Source organism: Ornithorhynchus anatinus, chromosome 8 (genome assembly GCF_004115215.2).
Source record: "Ornithorhynchus anatinus isolate Pmale09 chromosome 8, mOrnAna1.pri.v4, whole genome shotgun sequence".
Lineage (NCBI taxonomy): Eukaryota > Metazoa > Chordata > Mammalia > Monotremata > Ornithorhynchidae > Ornithorhynchus > Ornithorhynchus anatinus.
In genome coordinates this window covers 21,209,766-21,230,060 of record NC_041735.1, presented here as the reverse complement: position 1 = coordinate 21,230,060, position 20,295 = coordinate 21,209,766, and the positions used below count along the sequence as shown (strand labels likewise).

At 48.2% G+C, this 20,295-nt stretch overlaps 1 protein-coding gene across 5 annotated transcripts in view; it reads left to right on the top strand.

Annotated features, from left to right (window-relative positions):
• The window catches only part of DLGAP4 (DLG associated protein 4), a 256,546-nt gene that overhangs the window by 132,946 nt on the left and 103,305 nt on the right, over window positions 1-20,295 (top strand). For all 5 annotated transcript variants that reach the window (XM_029070267.2, XM_029070266.2, XM_029070268.2 and 2 more), the window contains exons 3-4: window positions 6,485-7,527; window positions 18,794-19,011. In XM_029070267.2, coding sequence (XP_028926100.1) covers window positions 6,577-7,527; window positions 18,794-19,011 — 1,169 coding nt within the window. In that variant the 5' untranslated portion in view covers window positions 6,485-6,576. The remainder of the gene's footprint in view (window positions 1-6,484; window positions 7,528-18,793; window positions 19,012-20,295) is intronic.

Below are 20,295 nucleotides of genomic sequence, written 5' to 3'. Positions count from 1 at the left end.
CCAAGGTCACCCAGCAGACAAGTGGCAGAGCCGGGATTAGAACCCATGTCTTCTGATTCCCAAGCCCGTGCTCTTTCCGCTGCTTCCTGCTGCTTCTCATCCCTGCTCTATGATCTTGGGCAAGTTACTTAACCTCCCTGTGATTCACTTCCCTCCTCAGGTCTGTGAGCTTGTTGTGGGCAGGGACTGTATCTGATTACTATTATATTCTACTCTTCCAAACACTTAATACAGTGCTCTGCACACAGTAAGCGCTCAATAAATATGATTGATTGATTGGTCATCTGCAGAATGGGAATTCAATACCTGTTCTTCCTCCTACTGGGACCCCATGTGGTACCCGATCATCTTATATCTACCCCAGCACTTAGTACAGTGCTTGGCGCATACCAACAACAAATATTATTATAAATTTTTAATTATTATCACCATCATCGGTATTCAAAATCCAGGAGATAGGATGTGTGCTCATCATTATATTTAGGTAATTTTCAATAAGTGACAGGGGGCAATAATTATTATAATTTTGGTTGTGTTAAGCGATTAATATGTGACAGGCACTGTAAGAGGAATGGGATAAATACAAAATAACCAGGTCAGAGACAGTTCCTGTCCCCCATGGGGCTCTGACTCTAAGCGGGAGGGCAAACAGGTATTTCATCCCCATTTGACAGAGGAGGAAATTGGGGCCCAGAGAAGTTAAGTGACTTACCCCAGGTCAAACAGCAGGCAAAAGTCAGAACCAGGAATATAACTCAGGTCTCCTGACTCCCAGTCTCCTGCTTTTCCCATTAGGCCATGGATATGACATAATAGTAATACACAAGAGCTGTAATCAAATGAGAAAAATTTTACGAATGTTATGGAGACAGAAAAATCGATATGAAGCCTTTCAGATGATAACCAGGCCACAGTATAACAGAAACCTTCGGCTAAAATATCACAGATGCTCTACTCCACAGTTAAAGAATAGATTACACAAATTCTGTAGTCAAAATCGTAACACAATGAGACCTGCTAAGACTGGTCAGATTTAACAGCACTGAAACAGATGAAAGGGATCCCCAGAGACATTTTTCTTTTCCCTCTGGATTCTTCAGAGAGTACTCCAGAGAGTGACTAGCCCTGAGGCTGTTCAGGTAGCCTAAAAGATGCTTAGTTCATCCGTGAAATAATTATTGCTTCTCCTACCTTGAGATTTCTGGTGCTTCTTGGTCTGGAATTTGGGATAGATGTTTTAGATCAAACGATTTCCTTTGTCATGTGACTCATCTCTCCACTTCTCTTTGACGGTGTAGACAGCAGTTTAAGAGTTCCCCATTTTGAGTCATCTACAGTGTATCCCTGGATCTCCTTGGAAACCATATGGTCTTACCAATTCTCGATGTCTCTTTTACCTCCCACTCTTCACATCCTACATGGTTTGACTAAGCCTATCTGTGAACACTTTCTCCCCATTTTTCCCCATTGAACGTATTTTCATTCTCCATCTTAAGCCCCTCCACGGTCTCACTTCATTCAGTCGTATTTATTGAGTGCTTACTGTGCGCAGAGCACTGTAGGAAGCACTGGGGAGAGTACAGTATAACAAGAAAAAGAACATTCCCAACCCACAACAAACTTACAGTCTGGAGGACCAATTTACAGGCTAGAGCTTTACGGTCTTACCCTTTTAGCAAATCTCTAATGGGGGAACTGTCCAGATGTTTGAAAAAACTAATAAAAATAATTTTAGCATCCTTTCCCTACTGCTTTTCAGCATTTTCCTCTGACAAAATTAGGATGGTTAACTGGCATTTTTTTCCCCCAAAGAAACCTGAAGAATCCAGCCAAGTTGGGTTTAGAAGACTAAGCAGGAGCTCTTCATAGTAGCGTAATGGATACGGCACGAACCTGGGAGTCAGAAGGTCCTGGGTTCTAATCCAAGCTCTGCCACTTGTCTGCTGTGTGGCCTTGGGCAGGTCACTTCACTTATTCTCTGTGCTTCAGTTACCTATGAAGGTATTTGTTAAGAACTTATTATATGTCAGGCACAGTACTAAGCATTGAGGAGGATACAAGCAAATCAAGTTGGACACAGTCCCTGTCCCATGTGGGGCTCACAGTCTCAATCCCCATTTTACAGATGAGGTAACTGAGGCACAGAGAAGTGAAGCGACTTGCCCCGGGCCACACAGCAGACAAGTGGCAGATCTGGGATTAGAACCCATAACCTTCTGATTTCCTGGCCCGCGCTCTATCCACTATGCCATGCTGCTTTACTTCATCTTAAAACGGGGACCGAGACTGTGAGCCTCACATGGGAAGGAGACTGCATCCAAAACCCAATTGGCTTGTATACTCCCCAGTGCTTATTAAGGTTCCTGGCACATAGTAAGCGCTTAACAAATACCATCATCATCATCATCATCATCCTCATCTTCATCGTCTCGTCACTACCATCGCTGCTGCCATTTGTGTCTCATTGCCTCTCCTCCCCACCCCGCAAAAGATAGTGCTTAGTCTAATTGGATTAGCTGGGCAACTCCTGGCCTAGTGGAAAGAGCCCGGGCCTGGAAGTCAGAAGGTCATGGGTTCTAATACCGACTCTGCCACTTGTCTGCTGGGTGACCTTGGGCAAGTCACTTCACCTCTCTGTGCCTCAGTTTCTTCACCTGGAAAATGGGGATTACATTGTGAGCCCCATGAGGGACAGGGACTATGTCTAACCCTATTATCTCATATCTACTGCGGCACTTAATACAGTGCCTGGAACATAGTAGGCACTTAAAAGTACCCTAATAATAACAATAAAAACTATTATTATTATTGCTGCTATTGGACCCTGCCCCACCATTATAACATGAGTCCATTTTTCACCCTTGCACACCAGGCAATCAGTCGATCAATCAATCATATTTAATGAGCACTTACTGTGTGCAGAGCACTGTACTAAGCTCTTGGAAGAGTACAACAGAACAGAAGTAGCAGAAATCATCATGGCCAGTATTTTTACTTTAAGCATTTGGAGGTTTTCTTGGTTTTTATGGCATTTGTTAAGAAATTACTGTATGTCAAACACTATTCTAAGCACTGGGGTAGGTACAAGTTAATTAGGTCAGACCCAATCCCTGTCCCGCATGAAGTTCACAGTCTAAAGAAGGAGGGAGACCAGGTATCCCCAGTTTACAGTTGAAGAAACTGAGAAACAGGTAAGTGAAGTGACTTGCCCAAAGTCACACAGCAAGCAATTGGCAAAGACGGGATTAGAACCCAGGTCCTTCTGGTTCCCGGACCCATGACCTACCCATTAGGCCACACTGTTTCTCACTTCTTTTTTCTGTACTTCCCAAGTGCCTTGGAACTGCACAGTGGACAAAACATGAATGACTTGTCTAATGCCATGATTACGTCTTGTGTCTCTGTGTGGACACCAAGCCAAGGCTCTGCCTTCTGGGAGCGCCTTTTTTACTCTGTGCAGGACAACTGAAAATTTAGAAAACCTTCCGCTTCTCCTTTATGTTTTCCCCCCAAACACCCACCTATTTCCTGAGCAGCTTATCGGGGGTTTGTCAGAGTGTCTGCCTTTCATGTGCTGCTTTAGATCCACACCTGTCAGCCTGGCTGAGTAGAGTGGGCAGTGAGAGAAAGTAGCAGGTTAAATTACCAAGTATTTCCGATATCAATAATGGACAAATTGAATGAATGAATGAATTAGAGGGTCTGAATTAATGGGATTTTGCCAAATGCCTCAACTAGAAGTACAGTAGGGTTTGATCACCTTTGAAGTAACAAGAGTTTCATCTTGATGATTACCAGACAAGACTAAAACCCAAGAGACTGAAGTTTAAAATTGACCCAGTGATAATTTCCCCCCTAGACTCTAAGATCCTTGTGGGCAGAGAATGAATCTACCAACTCTGTTATATTGTAATATATTGTAATATCACTCAACTTGGTTTCTTGAAAACCACAGTGTAAATGATGGAATATGAGTCACCGAGTTAACGGGAAAGAGCGGAATAGGTCCTCAAAGTTTTAGCATTTCCGAACTCTAAAGGAGCAGCGAGGCCTAGTGGAAAGAGCACGGGCCTGGGAGTCAGAGGACCTGGGTTCTAACCCCAGCTCTGCCTCTTGCCTACTGTGTGACCTTGGACAAGTCCCTTAAGTTCTCTTTGCCTCAGTTTCTTTGACTGTAAATAGGGATTCAATACCCGTTCTCCCTCCTACTTTAGACTGTGAGCCCTATGTTGGGCAAGGACTGTGCCATTCATTCATTCATTCAATCGTATTTATTGAGCACCTACTGTGTGTAGAGCAGTGAACTAAGCTCTTGGGAAAGTACAATACCACAATAAACAGTGACATTCCCTGCCCACAATGAGCTTACAGTCTTCAGCGGGGAAGGCAGACATCAATACAAATAAATCAAGTTACAGATATGAACAAAAGTGTTATGGGAATGGGAGAGAGGAAGAGCAAAGGGAGCAAGTCAGGGTGACGCAGAAGGAAGTGGGAGATGAGGAAAAGCGGGGTTTAGTCTGGGAAGGCCTCTTTGGAGGAGATATGCCTTCGATAAGGCTTTGAAGGTGGGGCGAGTAATTGTCAGATATGTGGAGGGAGGGCGTTCCAGGCCAGAGGTAGGATGTGAGCTAGGGGTCGGAGATGAGACGGGTGAGATCGAGGCACAGTGAGAAGGTTAGCTTCGGAGAAGTGAAGTTCGCAGACTGCATTGTAAAGGAGAGAAGCGAGGTGAGGTAGGAGAGGGCAAAGTGATGGAGTTCTTTTAAATCACTGATGAGGAGGGTTTTTTTGATACGGAAGTGGATGGAGAAATCCTGGAGTTTTTTGAGGAGGGGGGTGACACGTAGAATGTTTCTGTAGAAAAATGATCCGGACAGCAGAGTGCTGTAGGGACTGGGGTGGGGAGAGACAGGGGAATGGGAGGTCAGCAAGGAGGCTGATGTAGTAATCCAGGTGGGATAGGATGAGTGATTGTACTAAACGTGGTAGCACTTAGGATGGAGAGGGAAGGGTGGACTTTAGCGATGTTGTGAAGGTGGGATTTGGTAACAGATTGAATATGTGGGTTGAATGATAAGGAGTCGTCAGGGATAACACCAAGGTTATTACTTCCTATCTACCCCAGCACTTAGAAGAGTGCTTGATACGTAGCTCATTACAAATACCATTTTAAAAGGGATTTTGATTTAAGAAATGCACTGAAAAACGGCACATCCGGTGGATAACATCGGTTATACCTAAAATCTGAATATTTGTGCCTCTCAATCAGCCGTTTTGTCCCAACTTTCTTTAGAGATGGCACTGCGGATTTCCCCGTGGGTGACCATGTGTCTGTTTGAACGTGGATGTCTCCATTTGGTACCTAGGTCTGAGTGCTCTGTTTCTTTTCCGTGAACTGAAGTCTTACCTTTCTGCTCCCTGGTGTATTTTCTTCGCTCCCAGCATTAGGGAAAAAAAAAACCCGCCACACTGTCTACCCCATTTCCTGGTACTGTCATGTTCCAACTGCTGTTTTCTGCAGTTCAGCGGAGAAGAAATAATTTACAATTAGCCGAGGGTCTTTTTAACCATGAGGTAAAGCCAGAATTTCTTTCTTGAGATTAAAACCTGCCTCCCTGTGGAACAGATGGACAGGTAAGGACCTGTGCTTTCCTCAGCCACCATCCCCAGGAGGGGAACTTGGGCAGGAAGTACTTTCTGAAAAGAAGATCCCCGAACATTCCGGTTCAATCAGCACAGGCTGCCAACGGCACTGGAAACAGAGAGGAAAGGAGGGGAGAATTGTGAAATTAGCTTCTCATGTCCCAGTTGCTCTCACTCTGGAAATAACGTGGCCTAGTGGAAAGAGCACGGGGCCGGGAGTCTGAGGACCCGAGTTCTAATCCCAGAACGGCCATTTGTCTCTTGTGTGACCTTGGGCAAGTCAGTTAGCTTCTCTTCATCTCAGTTACCTCCTCTGTAAAATGGAGATTAAGACAGGTCCCATGTGGGACGTGGACCGTGTCCAATCTGATTTGCTTGTATCTACCGCAGCTCTTAGTGTAGCGCCTGACACATAGTAAGCGATCAACAAATGCCAGTTAAGACCGAAAAAAAAAAACCAGGCCAAAGTTCCGCTTCCATCTGGTGAGCCCGTGCACACTACCACCTCTCCAAGCCCACCCACAGCACCGCTTCCTCCCACCTCCCGAAAGCATTAGGGAAACAGCGTGGCCTAGTAGATAGAGCATAGGCCCGGGAGTCAGAGGACCCGGGTTTTGATTCCGGTTCCGCCACCTGTCTACTCTGTGACCTTGGACCGGTCCCATCCCTTTTCTGTGCCTCAGTTCCCTCGTCTGTAAAATGGGGATTAAGACCGCGAGCCCCGTATGCGCCACGGGATTAGGTCGTATCTATCCCGGCACTTAAAACGGTGCCGGGCACATAGGAAGCGCTTAACAAATAGCACAATGAATCTTCTTCCTTCCCCGCCCCTCCTCAGGTCCCTGGAGAGAGGGGAGCCGGTGCCAGTCCAGGGAAAAGGCCTCTCCAGCGCCTCGTGCCTGAAGCAATGCTCTAGGGAGCCCCACGACAATGAAAGGGTTAGGAGACAACCGGAGCCGCCATCTCTCCGACAGCCTGGAACCCAACCAAGACTCCCTCTACAGCGCCCAGGACCGGAACCCTTACCTGCTCTCCCCGACGGACTCCTTCGCCAGGGACCCCCGGTTCCCGGCCGCGAACCCCCTCCACGGGGACCGCCTCCTCCCTCTGAACAATCAGCTCTCCAACAGCAGCACCTTCCCCCGGATCCACTACAACTCCCACTTCGAGGTGCCCGAGGAGAGCCCCTTCCCCAGCCATGCCCAGGCCACCAAGATCAACCGCCTGCCCGCCAACCTGCTGGACCAGTTCGAGAAGCAGCTGCCCATCCACCGCGACGGCTTCAGCACCCTCCAGTTCCAGCGGGGCGACCCCAAGCACCGCAGCGAGAGCCCCGGCCGTATCCGCCACCTGGTCCACTCGGTCCAGAAGCTCTTCGCCAAGTCCCAGTCCCTGGAGGGGGGGCCCAAGGGCGGCGTCAACGGTAAGAAGGGGGCGGAAGATGGGAAGCAGAACCGGAGAAGCAAGAGCAAGGAGCGGGCCAAGAACCCGGAGCCCAAGCGCCGGACCCGCTCCAACATCTCGGGCTGGTGGAGCTCCGACGACAATCTGGACAACGACACCTGCGGCTACCGCAACCCCATGGGGCTCATGACCCTGGGCCGGCAGCCCGACCACAGCCAGCCCCGCTACTTCATGCACGCCTACAACACCATCAGCGAGCACATGCTCAAGTCCTCCAAGAGCAATAATGACCTCAAGTGTGCCCCCTGCACCAACATCCCCATCAACCCCGAGTCCAACTACATCAAGAGGGGGTCCTGGTCTACGCTCACCCTCAGCCACGCCCGCGAAGTGTGTCAGAAGGCCTCGGCCACCATCGACAAGGCCCTGCTCAAGTCCAAGTCCTGCCACCAAGACCTGGCCTATCATTACCTGCAGGTGGGTCTGGCTGGGCACCTTCCTCGTGGGGCGGAGGGAGGGGGGATTCTGCGGGACACGGGCGGAGAAGGGAAGGAATAGTTTGCACCGAAGTCTCTGAGGAGGACTGGGGAGACGGGGCCCGGTCAGAAGCCCAGACAGGTTCTCATTTATACATTCGATCGGATTTATCGAGCACTTACTGTGTGTAGACCACACTGCGCCGAGAGCTTGGGGAGGGTACAGTACAACAGTAAACGGACACACTCCCTGCCTACAGAGAGCTGACGGTCTGGGGTCGGGGAGGCAGACATTAATACAAAGAAAAATTTAAAAGTAAAAAAATGACAGATATGTACATAAGTTCTGGGAGCCTGAGGGGTGGGGAAAAACAAAGGGAGCAAATCAGGGAGACGCAGAAGAGGGTGGGAGAAGAGGACCTGTCCATCCAAGGTAGAGACCGGGCCAGAGCCAGCTCCAGCCAAAGAGAACATCCATCCGGTGAGAAGGTGGGGTGAGCCTGTAACGCAAAAACAGAAGATGAATCCTCAAAGACTCTTCCTCTCCGCGTGCTCTCTCTCCCTCCTTCGCTACGTCTCACATTGGAGGGGGTCTGGGGAGGCTCGTTTCGATAGGGGACCGGGAGAAGTAGTCTCATCCTCTCGGGTTGACAGAGAAGAATCTTCCTCCCCCTCCTGCGCAATATGACCTCCTCCCTCTGCCAGTTCCTAAGCTGAACATACTTGTGCATCAGATGTTCTCACATCCACAGACAGGTTCCCCTGAGAACCAAACCAAAAAAGCAGAGAAGAGAAAGGAGGAGGAGGGGGAGAAGGAACGAAAAAGGAGGAAAGAGGAAGGAAGAGAGAGGAGGAGGAAGAAGGGGACATTAAATTAATTTTATTCCCGCTCCCTGATTTTTGTAAAAACCACCATCTGGTTTCTTTTAGAACGCGGGTGTGAAGAAACGGGATTGTTTAACTGGCAGACTTGGGACGGGGGCCTAAACCAGTGTCGAAGCTTTTGTCATCTTTGCGATCTCTTTAAGGCCCCAAATAGATGGCAAGCGGCAGGCCCAGCTCCTCGGGGAAAGACACAATATGGAGGGGTGGAGACGGAGCCGGGAAGAGTTTCCGGCCCAGCTGAGGGTCTAGCCAGCCCTTCTGTGGCTCCTTTTAGTAACGAGTCCTTGACAAAGGAAAAAGGAGCGAGCTGGTATCCTAGCAGGGAAAAGGAGTTTCAAGACCGGTATCTGAACTAGCTGAAGCTGTTCCCCTCCCACCACCATCCCCTCTAGCTCAAAGTCGCTGGACATCCTAGACCGGTATTCCCCGCTCAGCGGGGCTGACCCATTCATTTCATTCATTCATTTAATCGTATTTATTGAGCGCTTACTGTGTGCAGAGCACTATACTAAGCGCTTAGGAGAGTACAAGCAGAGTGGCTTATTGGCAAGAACCCGGGCTTGGGAGTCAGAGTTCTTGGGTTCTAATCCCAGGTCCGCCACTTGTCTGCTGGGTGACCTTGGGCAAGTCTCTTCACTTCTCTGGGCCTCAGTTGCCTCATCTGTAAAATGGGGATTGAGACCGTGAGCCTCATGAGGGACCACCTGATTACCTTGTATCTACCCCAGCGCTCAGAACAGTACTTGGCACAGAGTAAGCGCTTAACAAATATCATAATTGTTATTATAAAATAGAACAATAAACAGACACAACCCCTCATTTCTGTGACACCTCCCTCTCCTGCACCCCTTGGCTCACAGAATTTCTTTCTGGTGACCAGACAACGGGTCTAATTTCTCACAGACTGGCTCCCAAACCCTAAATGTGTCTGAACCCCTGGTTTCCGGACCTCTGCCACCTGCAATAGCTGCCCCTATGACATCACTAGAACTGCGGGTCACGTCTAGGTGAATAACCCAGACGCACGTAGATATTGATATATACGGCTGTGGAAATTAGCTCTGGCCGGCCGGCCCAGGGTCTGGAGGAATGAGGCCAGACCTACAAGAAATCGAGCTCTGAGAAATCATTTTAATAAAAATGGAAATCACAGCCCCTGGCAATAGTTCTGCTTTGAGTTGCCCTCCACTCTGGTGAGGGATCAGTGAGCCGTGAAAAGATCACAGTGTAGGCCCGGAAGGGGAGTCATTAGTCCCGGTCCTTCCCCCTCCCCAGAATTCTCCCTTCCATCCAGATTTCCAGATGTACGCCCCAAAAGAGAGGAGAATGCCAAGGCCGGATAGAAGCCAACAGGGCATCTTTGGGCTGCCACGTGCTCCTGTCCGTGGTTCCCTGAAGAGGCACCAGTCTTAATTTAGCAGATGGAGTGGAGAATCGTTCCAGTCACCCCTTCTCCGAGCCTTCTGCAACATGCTGCAGGCCATGGCCCTGATTCGTTCATTCATTCGATAGTATTTACTGAGGGCTTACTATGTGCAGAGCACTGTACTAAGCGCTTGGAATATACAATTTGGCAACTATCTCTTAGAGGGATTGTCTCTATCCCTGCCCAGTGACGGGCTCACAGTCTAATCGGGAGAGAGAGACGGCAGAGCAAAACAGAATGAAACAAAAACAAGACAACATTATCACGAAAAATAGAATCAAGGCTGATCCAGCTTGCAGGGCACAGGAACAGAGGGATTGTGCATCTAGTCCTGGAGGAGTATAGGAGGATGGGAACTCTCCCTTTCCCATGTCTGGTGCAGCCATTCTTTCTACAGATACTGCGACCCTGCCAAACCCTGGATTATAAAAAAGTTGGGTCGGTTCGATCGTCATTTCAGTGGGAAATAAAGGTTTAAGGAAAGATTAAGGAGGTTTAAGAGAACAGTTGAACTGGTCCACGGCTTCTGACACATTGGGTGAAATTCAAGAAATCCATAGCAAATGGAAAGCGTTTCCAAGCAGTCTGCATTTTCTGACCTCTCTTCTATACCTTATCTATAGTTCACTATACCTTGTAACCCATTTAACCAATTTACAGCTTCTTAAAATTCACTTTTCCCACTAAACAGGGGAAGGAACTTTGAACAGTTGCAGGTTGGCTCCTTATGCAATGCTATTAAACAGATCGATGCAGATTTTGCGCTGAGATCTTGTGAACTTTAAGAAAGCTTTCCTGTGCAGAACCCTATAGTGTTGCAACCAATTCCTAACCATGTCACAGTAGCTAAGCTCCCAAATTCTTGTATCAATCGATCATATTTATTGAGCACCTACTGTGTGCTCTATTGCATCCTAGTCAAAGCGCTCTCTAAAAATACCCATATTTTGGCAGGAATGCTTGTACAGGACTCTCCCAAACATGGGGAAGAATGGGACTCAACGGGAGCCAAATTTCCCCAGGATAAGAGTAACAAATGGAGGCATCAGGAGAGGAGAAGGTCAACAGAGGTTCCCCAGTGTGGCTTTGAGCTGCAGAGGCCACAGCAGCAGAAAATTCTGTGGATAGGGATAACCAACTGGGGACCAGGGCAAAGGGAAGGGCAGCCAAGGCCAACCAGATATTTCTGCCGGTGATAAATATTTATTTGATCCTCTAAAACTCAAATCCTGCTAAAAATACCTGATAAATGATCAGAAAGAATTTTCCAATATAGGTCATTTTATTTCGAACTACTTTAATAACATCTATTGGTTCTCGCAAACTCCCAGGTTGTGCGGAAGGAAGTTGTAAGATGGGGTAGCCAAAGACTGGAGCGGAGGAGTGGGCTCAAGGTCATCGTGTTCATGAAGCTAAAAGGAGGACTCAAGTTTCTACCTCCCAATCTTGGGTGTTTTCATTTTCTGTCATCTTCACAGTTCAAGTCGTGTGAATAAAGCAGCGGGTCTCTAGTATGGAAAATTTTGAAATTACCATCAGGGCTGGTCCTTAGCAACCCCCCAGTGCTTCACAGGGAGCTTGGGTAAACACTCAATTCGGGTACAATTGTCTGTTTCCGTGTTCGTCGTCGTATTTATTATTAAGGAAAAATAGTGTGAGCTAGGTCTTTGTTGCTAAGTAGTTTGTGTGTGTCTGCTGCTGGTTATTGCATCCAGAATTTCAGTTCTCCGCTGGGTATATGGATTTCCCACTTGTGCCTGTGTCTGAATGGTATATAGAGAGTGTACGGATTCATCAGCCATTCAAAACATTTTAACGGAGCACCTTCAGGGAGTGTAGCTTCCTATTTAGTGTTTTTTTTATGGTATTTCTTAAGCAATTACTACGTGCAAGACACTGTATCAAACACTGGGGTAGATACAAACTGATCAAGTTGGACACGGTCCAAGTCCCACGTGGGGCTCACAGTTTTCAATCCCCATTTTACAGGTGAGGGAACTGAGGCACAAAGAAGTTCAGTGACTTGCCCAAGGTCACACAGCAGACAAGCAGCAGTGTTGGGATTAGAACCCAGGTCCACGCTTGATTCACTAGGCCACTCTGCTTCCCCAAAACTTTGTGGTTCATATAGACCCGATATCTCATCTGAAGGAACTCCCATTCAAATAGGGGAGATAAACCAGATTGACATACACGGCACCTAAATAAGTTCCATGGGAGTGTGAGTTGAAAAAGGGAGAATAGATTGGGAATTTTGCAAATGGGTTGGAGAATGGTAGGAAGGCTGCTTAGAGGAGGACAAGCCTTTGAGGTTCAATATAAAGGAAGCAGCCTGGCCTAGTGGAAAGAGCACAGGCCTGGGAGTCAGAGGACCTGGGTTCTAATCCCAGCTGTGTGACCTTGAGCAAGTCACTTAACTTCTCTGTGCCTCAGTTCCCTCATCTGCAAAATGGAGATTCATTCCCCGCTCTCCCTCCTACTTAGACTGTGAGCCCCACGTGGGACCCGATCGCCTCGTATCTACTCCAGCGCTTGGTACGGTGGTTGTCACTTAGTAAGCACTTAATAAATACCACCGTTACTTCAATTTATAAAGAAAGGGAGGGAAGTGGGACGGGGCGGCTGTTCTGCGCACGAGAGACAGTGTGGGCAAGAGCAGGAGAGTGGGAGAGAGAAGACCGAATAAACCCTGAGTACCCTGCAGTTTTCTATAGTCTCCTCCTTCCATCTGCCCGCCCAATCCTGTTGGCACCGTCTGCTATGGCTTCCCCATCCTCTAATGCCTCAACAGCTGGGCGGCGCGGCAAAGTAGAAGATGTCTCCATCTGGGTCGAGGGAGATAGAGGTGGAGCCGGGGAGGCGGCTCCTGGCCGTGCCTCCGTGCACCCTGGGAAAGTGTCACACGGGTGGGTGTTCCCTTTGCAGTTTGGGTGTACATCTCGGCATGGTAATGTGTTTGGGAACCTACTTCTCTGTGTCTATGGTAAATGCAAAGGCACGTTTATGTATGTATGTACAGAGTAAGCATATGCAGGTATGAATGCATTGAACTCCTTGCCCTAGTATGTGTTTGTGTGTGCTTAGTAGTGAGCTCTCCTTGCCCTAGTATTTGTTTGTGTGTGTGTGTCTGTGTGTGTGCGTGTATGCGCACACGTGCCCAGGCGTGCTCTAGGGATATTCTTGGTGACTGTGTGTGGTGTGGCGGCACATCGTGATTTTTTATTAACTTGGCCATCAAACTCCACTAAGGCCTTTGGTCCGTGTTGGGTATCGTTTCTTCCTTTCCCACTGGATGCCTCAGGAACTCTGCTGGGAGAGCCACAGCACCGTACCATTCTGCCGGCCCCGCCCGATAGCGTACGCAGCACCCGGCCCGAACCCTGGCAAGGAGGCCAGCAGAGATTGGCTTGGGGCAACCTGCGGGGTCTATAGATAACGGCAGCTGACTAGAGCGGAAGGCTACTAAGCCCTCTTTTCCTTTTCTTCAACGCCCTTCTGCGTCGCCCTGACTTGCTCCTTTTGTTCATCCACCCTCCCAGCCCCACAGCACTTATGTACATATATGTCATTTATTCATTTCTATTGATGTCTGTCTCCTCCGCTAAACCGTAAGCTCGTTGTGGATAGGGAATGTGTCTGTTATATCTTTCAAATGTACTCTCCCAAGCGCTGAGTACAGTGCTCTGCCTGCAGTCAGCGCTCAATAAATCCGACTGACTGACTGACTGACTGACTGACTGAAAAGGCTATTGCAAAGGGACCGGTAAGGCTGTTTTCAGAAGCCAAGGGAAACATCTTTGTTTCCCAGAATCCTTAGATCCAGAATGACCCAGACCAGTTCAGACCACTAGTTCTGGACCAGACTAGTTCTAACTCAGTCTTTCTTTCCTCCCCGACCATCTACTTCTGGCTCTCAAGAAGGTGATGGATAAGGCTGATTTTCTCTAGCCATTCAGTAAAGTGCTTAAATAAGAACTCCTGGGTGACCCTGGGCAAATCACTTCTCTGGGCCTCATTTTCCTCAACTGTAGGGAATTCAATACCTCCTATCCCTCTTCTTAAACTGTGAACCCCTTATGGGACAGGGAATGTGTCCAACCTGATTATCTTGGATCTACACCAGTTCCTAGAACAGTGCTTGGAAAGGAGGGAGGGATGGAAGGAGGGAAGAGATGAATGTATGGGGAAGAGAAGGGGAATGGGAGAGTCCTTTTGTATGAGTAGGGAAGGGCCCCAGTCTGGCCTCAGTTGGATCAAGGAGAACCATAATAACTGTGGTATTTGCTAAGAGCTTACTATGTGGTAAGCACTGTTCTAAGTGCCAGGGTAGGTACAACCTCATCCGGTTGGAGAGTGTCCCTGTCCCACATGGGGTTACTCTCATCATCTTACTCTTTCTTCGACCATTACTCTAGACTGTAGCCTCGTTGTGGGCAGGGAATGTGTCTATCGACTCTGTTGTACTGTACTCCCCCAAGTGCTTAGTACAGTGCCCAGTACACCTAAGTGCTCAGTAAATACCGTTGATTGACTGAGCTGGGAATATTTCTACCAACTCAGTTGCACTGTACTCTCACAACTGCTTAATGCAGTGTTTTGCTCAATAAATATGATTGCTTAATTGAACCTGTCGTCACTGCCAGAGATAAGAATAATGGATAGGCCGTTTGATCTGGCCCATTACAGCTCTGCTCAGTTTCTAATGGTATCTGCTGGCACTTACTGTGTGCAGAGTACTTTAGTAAGCACTTGGGAGAGTACGATATAAGAGAGTTCGTAGACACGTTTCCTGCCCACAACAATCTTACAATCTAGAGGGGGAGAAGGACATTAATATAAATAGATAATGTATAACATAGAATTTATAGATATGTACATATTCATTCAATAGTATTTATTGAGCGCTTACTATGTGCAGAACACTGTTCTAAGCGCTTGGAATGTACAAATCGGTAACAGATAGAGAAAGTCCCTGCCCTTTGACGGGCTTACAGTCTAATGGGGGAGACAGACAAGAACAATGGGTTGTCTGCAGAGACTCCCTTCACTGGAGAAGAGATATGAGAGGAGGGTAGATCTTATTCCCATCCTACTCAAACTCGCCTGCCATCAGAGGACCCGCTGGTTTTGTGAGGATCGGGGTAAGCCCAGAAGAGTTTCTTGCACCCTTGGTCCTACAAGATGCAATCTCACCCCTGGTGATGTCATCTTCGAACAGAAGGGCGACTCTCCTCTTCTACGGGGCTGCAAAGACTTCTATTTGTGCCTGAGGCAGGCACAGTGCTAAAGGGAGGAGGGAGCGATTGGAAAAGTCCAATTTTCTACCAGCGGTGACTCAGAGCCAGCTGGGGTTAAAGAGCCTGCGGGAAGCTGTCTCCTCCAATAGGGAAAGTTCGCTGCCCATAACTGATTAAAGGACGAGAGGAGTATATGGGATATCATTTGGGAACCCAGCTTTCTTGTCTTCCAAGAGGTTGAAGAGTCTGGTGGCTCCCCAAAATTTCCTCTCAGGAGCTAGCTTTTGCCCTGGGTAAGCCGTGATCGAATCAGACAATGGTATTTATTGAGGAGTTACTTTGTGTAGAACACTGTTCTAAGCACATGGGAGAGTAATAATAATAATAATGTTGGTATTTGTTAAGCGCTTACTATGTGCCGAGCACTGTTCTAAGCGCTGGGGTAGACATAGGGGAATCAGGTCGTCCCACGTGGGGCTCACAGTCTTAATCCCCATTTTACAGATGAGGGAACTGAGGCACAGAGAAGTGAAGTGACTTGCCCACGGTCACACAGCCGACAAGTGGCAGATCTGGGATTCGAACTCATGAGTCCTGATTCCAGGGCCCGTGCTCATTCCACTGAGCCACGCTGAGTGCAGTACAATGAAGTTGGTAGATGCGTTCCCTGCCTTCATTTTTTTAATAGTATTTAAGTGCTTGCTATGCACTATTTTAATCACTGGAATAGATACAAGAGAATCAGTTTGGACACAGTTCGTGTTCCACGTGGGGCTCCCAGTGTTAATCCCATTTTCTCGACGAGGAAACCGAAGCACAGAGAAGTTATGCGACATGCCCAAGGTCACACAGCAGACAAGTAGCAGAGCCGAGATTAGAACCCAGATCCTTCCGCTCCCCAGCCCCTGCTTTTTCCACTAGGCCACGCTGCTTCATTCTTAACTGACAACTGGGGCAAATACCATTTTACCTAGAGAAGGGGTTGGAAAATTCAGTCCAATAAAACTTGAACCAACTAATCAGTGTTGTTTATTGAGCACTTACTTTGTGCAGAGCACTGTACAGGGCTCTTGGGAGAGTACGGTGCAATTGTAAGATATGATCCCTGCCCTCAAGGAGCTTACAGTCTATCGAGGGAAGCAGAATCAAGATCCCTACACTGTTTTCGTATACTTCACGAAAGGAGTAGATGTATACTAGGGAAATCCCTTAGTAAATGTGACTTCCTTGAAAAGTTAATTAAGATTCTGAAGCTATTACATGACAGCATTTTGATCTGAAATGTGGTAGAGAAGCAGCGAGGCCTAGTAGATAGAGTATGGGCCAGGGGGTTAGAAGGACCTGAATTCTAATCCCAGCTCTGCCATTTGTCTGCTGTGTGACCTTGGGCAAGACATTTCACTTCTCTGGGCCTCAGTTACCTCATCTGTAAAATGGGGATTAAGATTGTGACAACCTGATTATCTTGTATCTCCCCCAGTGCTTAGAGGAGTGCATAATGAGCACTTAAATACCATTTTTAGAAATGAAGACCGGGAACATGTCTACCAACTTTATTGCAAGCCCAGGCTTGGGAGTCAGGGATGTTGGTTCTAATCCTGGCTCCTCCACTTGTCTGTTGTGTGACCTTGGGCAAGTCACTGAACTTCTCTGTGCCTCAGTTACCGCATCTGTAAACCAGAGGTTAAGACTGCGTGCCCTGTGTGGGACAGGGACTTTGTCCAACCTGGTTACCTTGTTTCTACCCCAGTGCTTATAACAGTGCTTAGCGTATAGTGAGACCTTAACAAATAACATAATTGCTATTATTACTCTTAGTACAGTGCCTGGTACATAGTAAGCACTTAACAAATACCATTTAAAAAAAAAAAAAGATTTAAAACATGTTAGACAAACGTTCCCTGTCCAGCTCAGCATCACCGTCCTCATCAAACATAACAAGTTCTGCATTTTCCGATTGCCACCCGGAGGCAGAACAGAACTGGGCAGGTGTCCAGCATGGCCGATGCCCAACTCACTTCCGGGTGGCTTGTGTGCTGGCTCCGGTCCTCCCGAAGGAAAGGGCCACCCTCCCGAAAGGCCCAGGTGTGTCCGTAGAAGATAAGGGATCCTCTGGGTCGTAGGCAGTCAAGCACCGGCCAGCCGGAGGACGGTTCTTCGTGTTCCTGCCAAAGAAATAGGATGGACGGCGCTGACTCGCTGGGCCTTGAATCATTTGAGATCCCTGATGAATACTGTGGCTGAAATGTCAGGATCAGTCTCCCCCCTAGACCATTTGGGATAAGAATCGTTTCCAGGCGCGGTCAGAGGCTCGTGGAGACTGGTTCCAAAATGACCAGCTCACTGCTACCAAGAAAAATGTAGATTTTCCAGGAATTAAAAGCCTAAGACACTGATCCTTGGTGCAGTCAACAGGCAGATTGCTGAGGCCCCAGAAAAATAAATAAATGTTTTTCTGGCTCCATCTAGGCTACGATTAAGAATTACATTCAACTTCGGTTTACCTATTCTCCGGAGAGGCAGAAACGTGTGGATGAAATTTGGCTCTGGGGAAGTATGGATTTTAATAAAAATGGAAGTGATGACTCCTAACATCAAAACTGTAATTCCATAGGCCACTGCTACTCATAGTTCTTCCGATGAAAATTGCGGTATTTCTAAAGTGCTTGCTCTGTACCAAGCACTGGGGTTGATACAAGATAATCAGACACAGTTCCCGTTCCAGCGGAGCTCACAGTCTAAGGGGGAGGGAGAACAGGTATTGTATCCAAATTTTTACTGATTTTTTAAAAATGGTATCTAAGTGCTTACTATGTGTGAGGCCCCGTACTAAGTGCCGGAATAGATCCAAGATAATCGGATCTTGTCCCACAGTCCCTGTCCCACCCGGTCTTAATCCCCATTTTACAGATGAGGTAACTGAGGTATGGGGAAGTTAAGAGACTTGTTCAAGGTCCCACAGCAGAAGAGCTGGGATTAGACACCAAGTCTGCTGACTCCCGGGCCCGCGCTCTATCCACTGGGCCAAACCTCTTCTCCGGCAACTCCACGGGCCCCCACCCTTAGCCCCTTTGAGTGGGAGCTAGAATGGCTCTGATCCACACAGTCCCCAGGGCAGGCAGGCATTGATGAAGAAACAGAGGCACAGAAAAGTTAAGTGGCTTGACCCCAGTTTCCCCATATAGACTGTAAGCTCATTCTGGGCATGTAATATGCTTACCAATTCTATTTATTTTGTATATATATTTATTCACTCATTCAGTTGTATTTATTGAGCACTTACTGTGCACAGAGCACAGGACTAAGAGCTTGGGAGAGTCCAGTTGAACAGTATGAGAGCAGCATGGCCTAGTGGATAGAGCACGGGCCTGGGAGTCAGAAGGTCATGGGTTCTAATCCAGGCTCTGCCCCTTATCTGCTGGGTGACCTTGGGCACCTTCTCTGGGCCTCAGGTACCTCATCTGTAAAATGGGGATGAAGACTGTGAGCCTCATGTGGGACAGGGACAGTGTCCAGCCCAATTTGATTGTATTCACCCCAGAGCTTAGTACAATGCCTGGCACATAGCAAGCGCTAAAAAGAATCATAGTTATCATTCCTTTTCTTATTACTAACAATAGAACAGATGCATTCCCTGGCCACAGAGAGGTTACAGTCTAGAGAAGAGCTTACGGTCCAAAGAACTCATCATCTCATCTCAAGTGTCCGGTCTCTCGCAGGTGCCGCAAGGCGAGTGGAACAGCACGCTGTCCCGAGAAACCGACAGCGAGATCCCGTGTCGCCGCATGAGGAGCGGGAGTTACATCAAAGCCATGGGGGACGAGGACAGCGAGGATTCAGAGAACAGTCCAAAACCGTCCCCCAAAACTGCCGCTCGGAGGCAGAGTTACCTCAAGGCCACCCAGCAGTCCCTGAGCGAACAGAGCACGACCCACAGGTACCCAACCCAACCTCGCTCCTCCTGGGATACCCCCTCTCGGCCCCCCGCCCTGAACCGGGGGCCCAGCCACAGCCCCTCTCTGCTCTTCTTTTCTTTTCTTTAATGGTACTTGTTAAGCGCTTACTATGTGCCGGGCACTGTATTAAGCGCTGGGGGGAGGTACGAGATAATCAGATCGGATACACGAGGCTCACATTCTAAGTCAGAGGGAGGATCGAATCCCCATTTTCAGATGAGGTAACTGAGGCACAGAACAGTGAAGCGACTTGCCCGAGGTCTCACAGCAGGCAAGCGGCGAGTCAGGATTAGACCCCGGGTCCTCTGACTGGGGTCCCTTCCACTGTTTCCCTGTTTCCTCAGGGATCTCTAACACCAGCCCTTGTCAGGGGTAGAGTTGGGTGCTAACTTGAACGCAGGAAGGGAGCTCAAACCCAGTCCGCAGCAAGCTGTCAAGCGAGGGATGAAGGGAAGAGGATGGATGGAAGAAATGACGGATCCCGGAAAGGGGCTCACTCTGGGGGCTGCTTAAAGGCGTGGACTAGAAGCAGCAGGGAAGAGGCCTCCGTTCTTGGCCAGGTGAATTTCCCAGATGCCCCCAGGAAAAGCTGTATTTTAAGTGTTCATTGCCACCCTGTGGCCAACGAGAATCCTTCTGGCTGGTGTCTCAAACTGGAGGCCTTCCCAAAGGAAACTTCTGCTTCCCGGATCCATTCATTCGTTCAGTCGGTATTTACTGAGAGTTTACCGTGTGCAAGACACTGTACTGAGTGCTTGGGAGAGTACAACACAACGATAAGCAGACCCTTCCGCAACTGCTTTGCAGCTTCTCCTTCTGAGTTCTTCCCAGGTCTGTGCGTCTCTTACAGGAGCAGAGTTACTGCCCGAGAAGTATTGCCAGGATAGCGTACTCTCCCGACTACTTAGTACGGTGCTCCGCACGGAGTAGGTGTTCAGTAAACACCGTGGATTGATTTATTGATCTCCACCCAGAGGGCACCAGGCAGACCTGACACATCAGATTGGGGCCAAAAGATAAGCAGCTACTGCTTCCATCTCAAGGTAGATCCCGATTTCTGAGCTGTAAATGGCATCTCCACCACTGTTCATTCATCTTGGGGTTGGTTAAGGGCATAGTATGCGCCAAGCACTATGCCAAGTGCTGGGGTAGACAAAATTCATTCAATAGTATTTATTCAATAGTATTTATTGAGCGCTTACTATGTGCAGAGCACTGTACTAAGCGCTTGGAATGAACAAGTCGGCAACAGATAGAGACAGTCC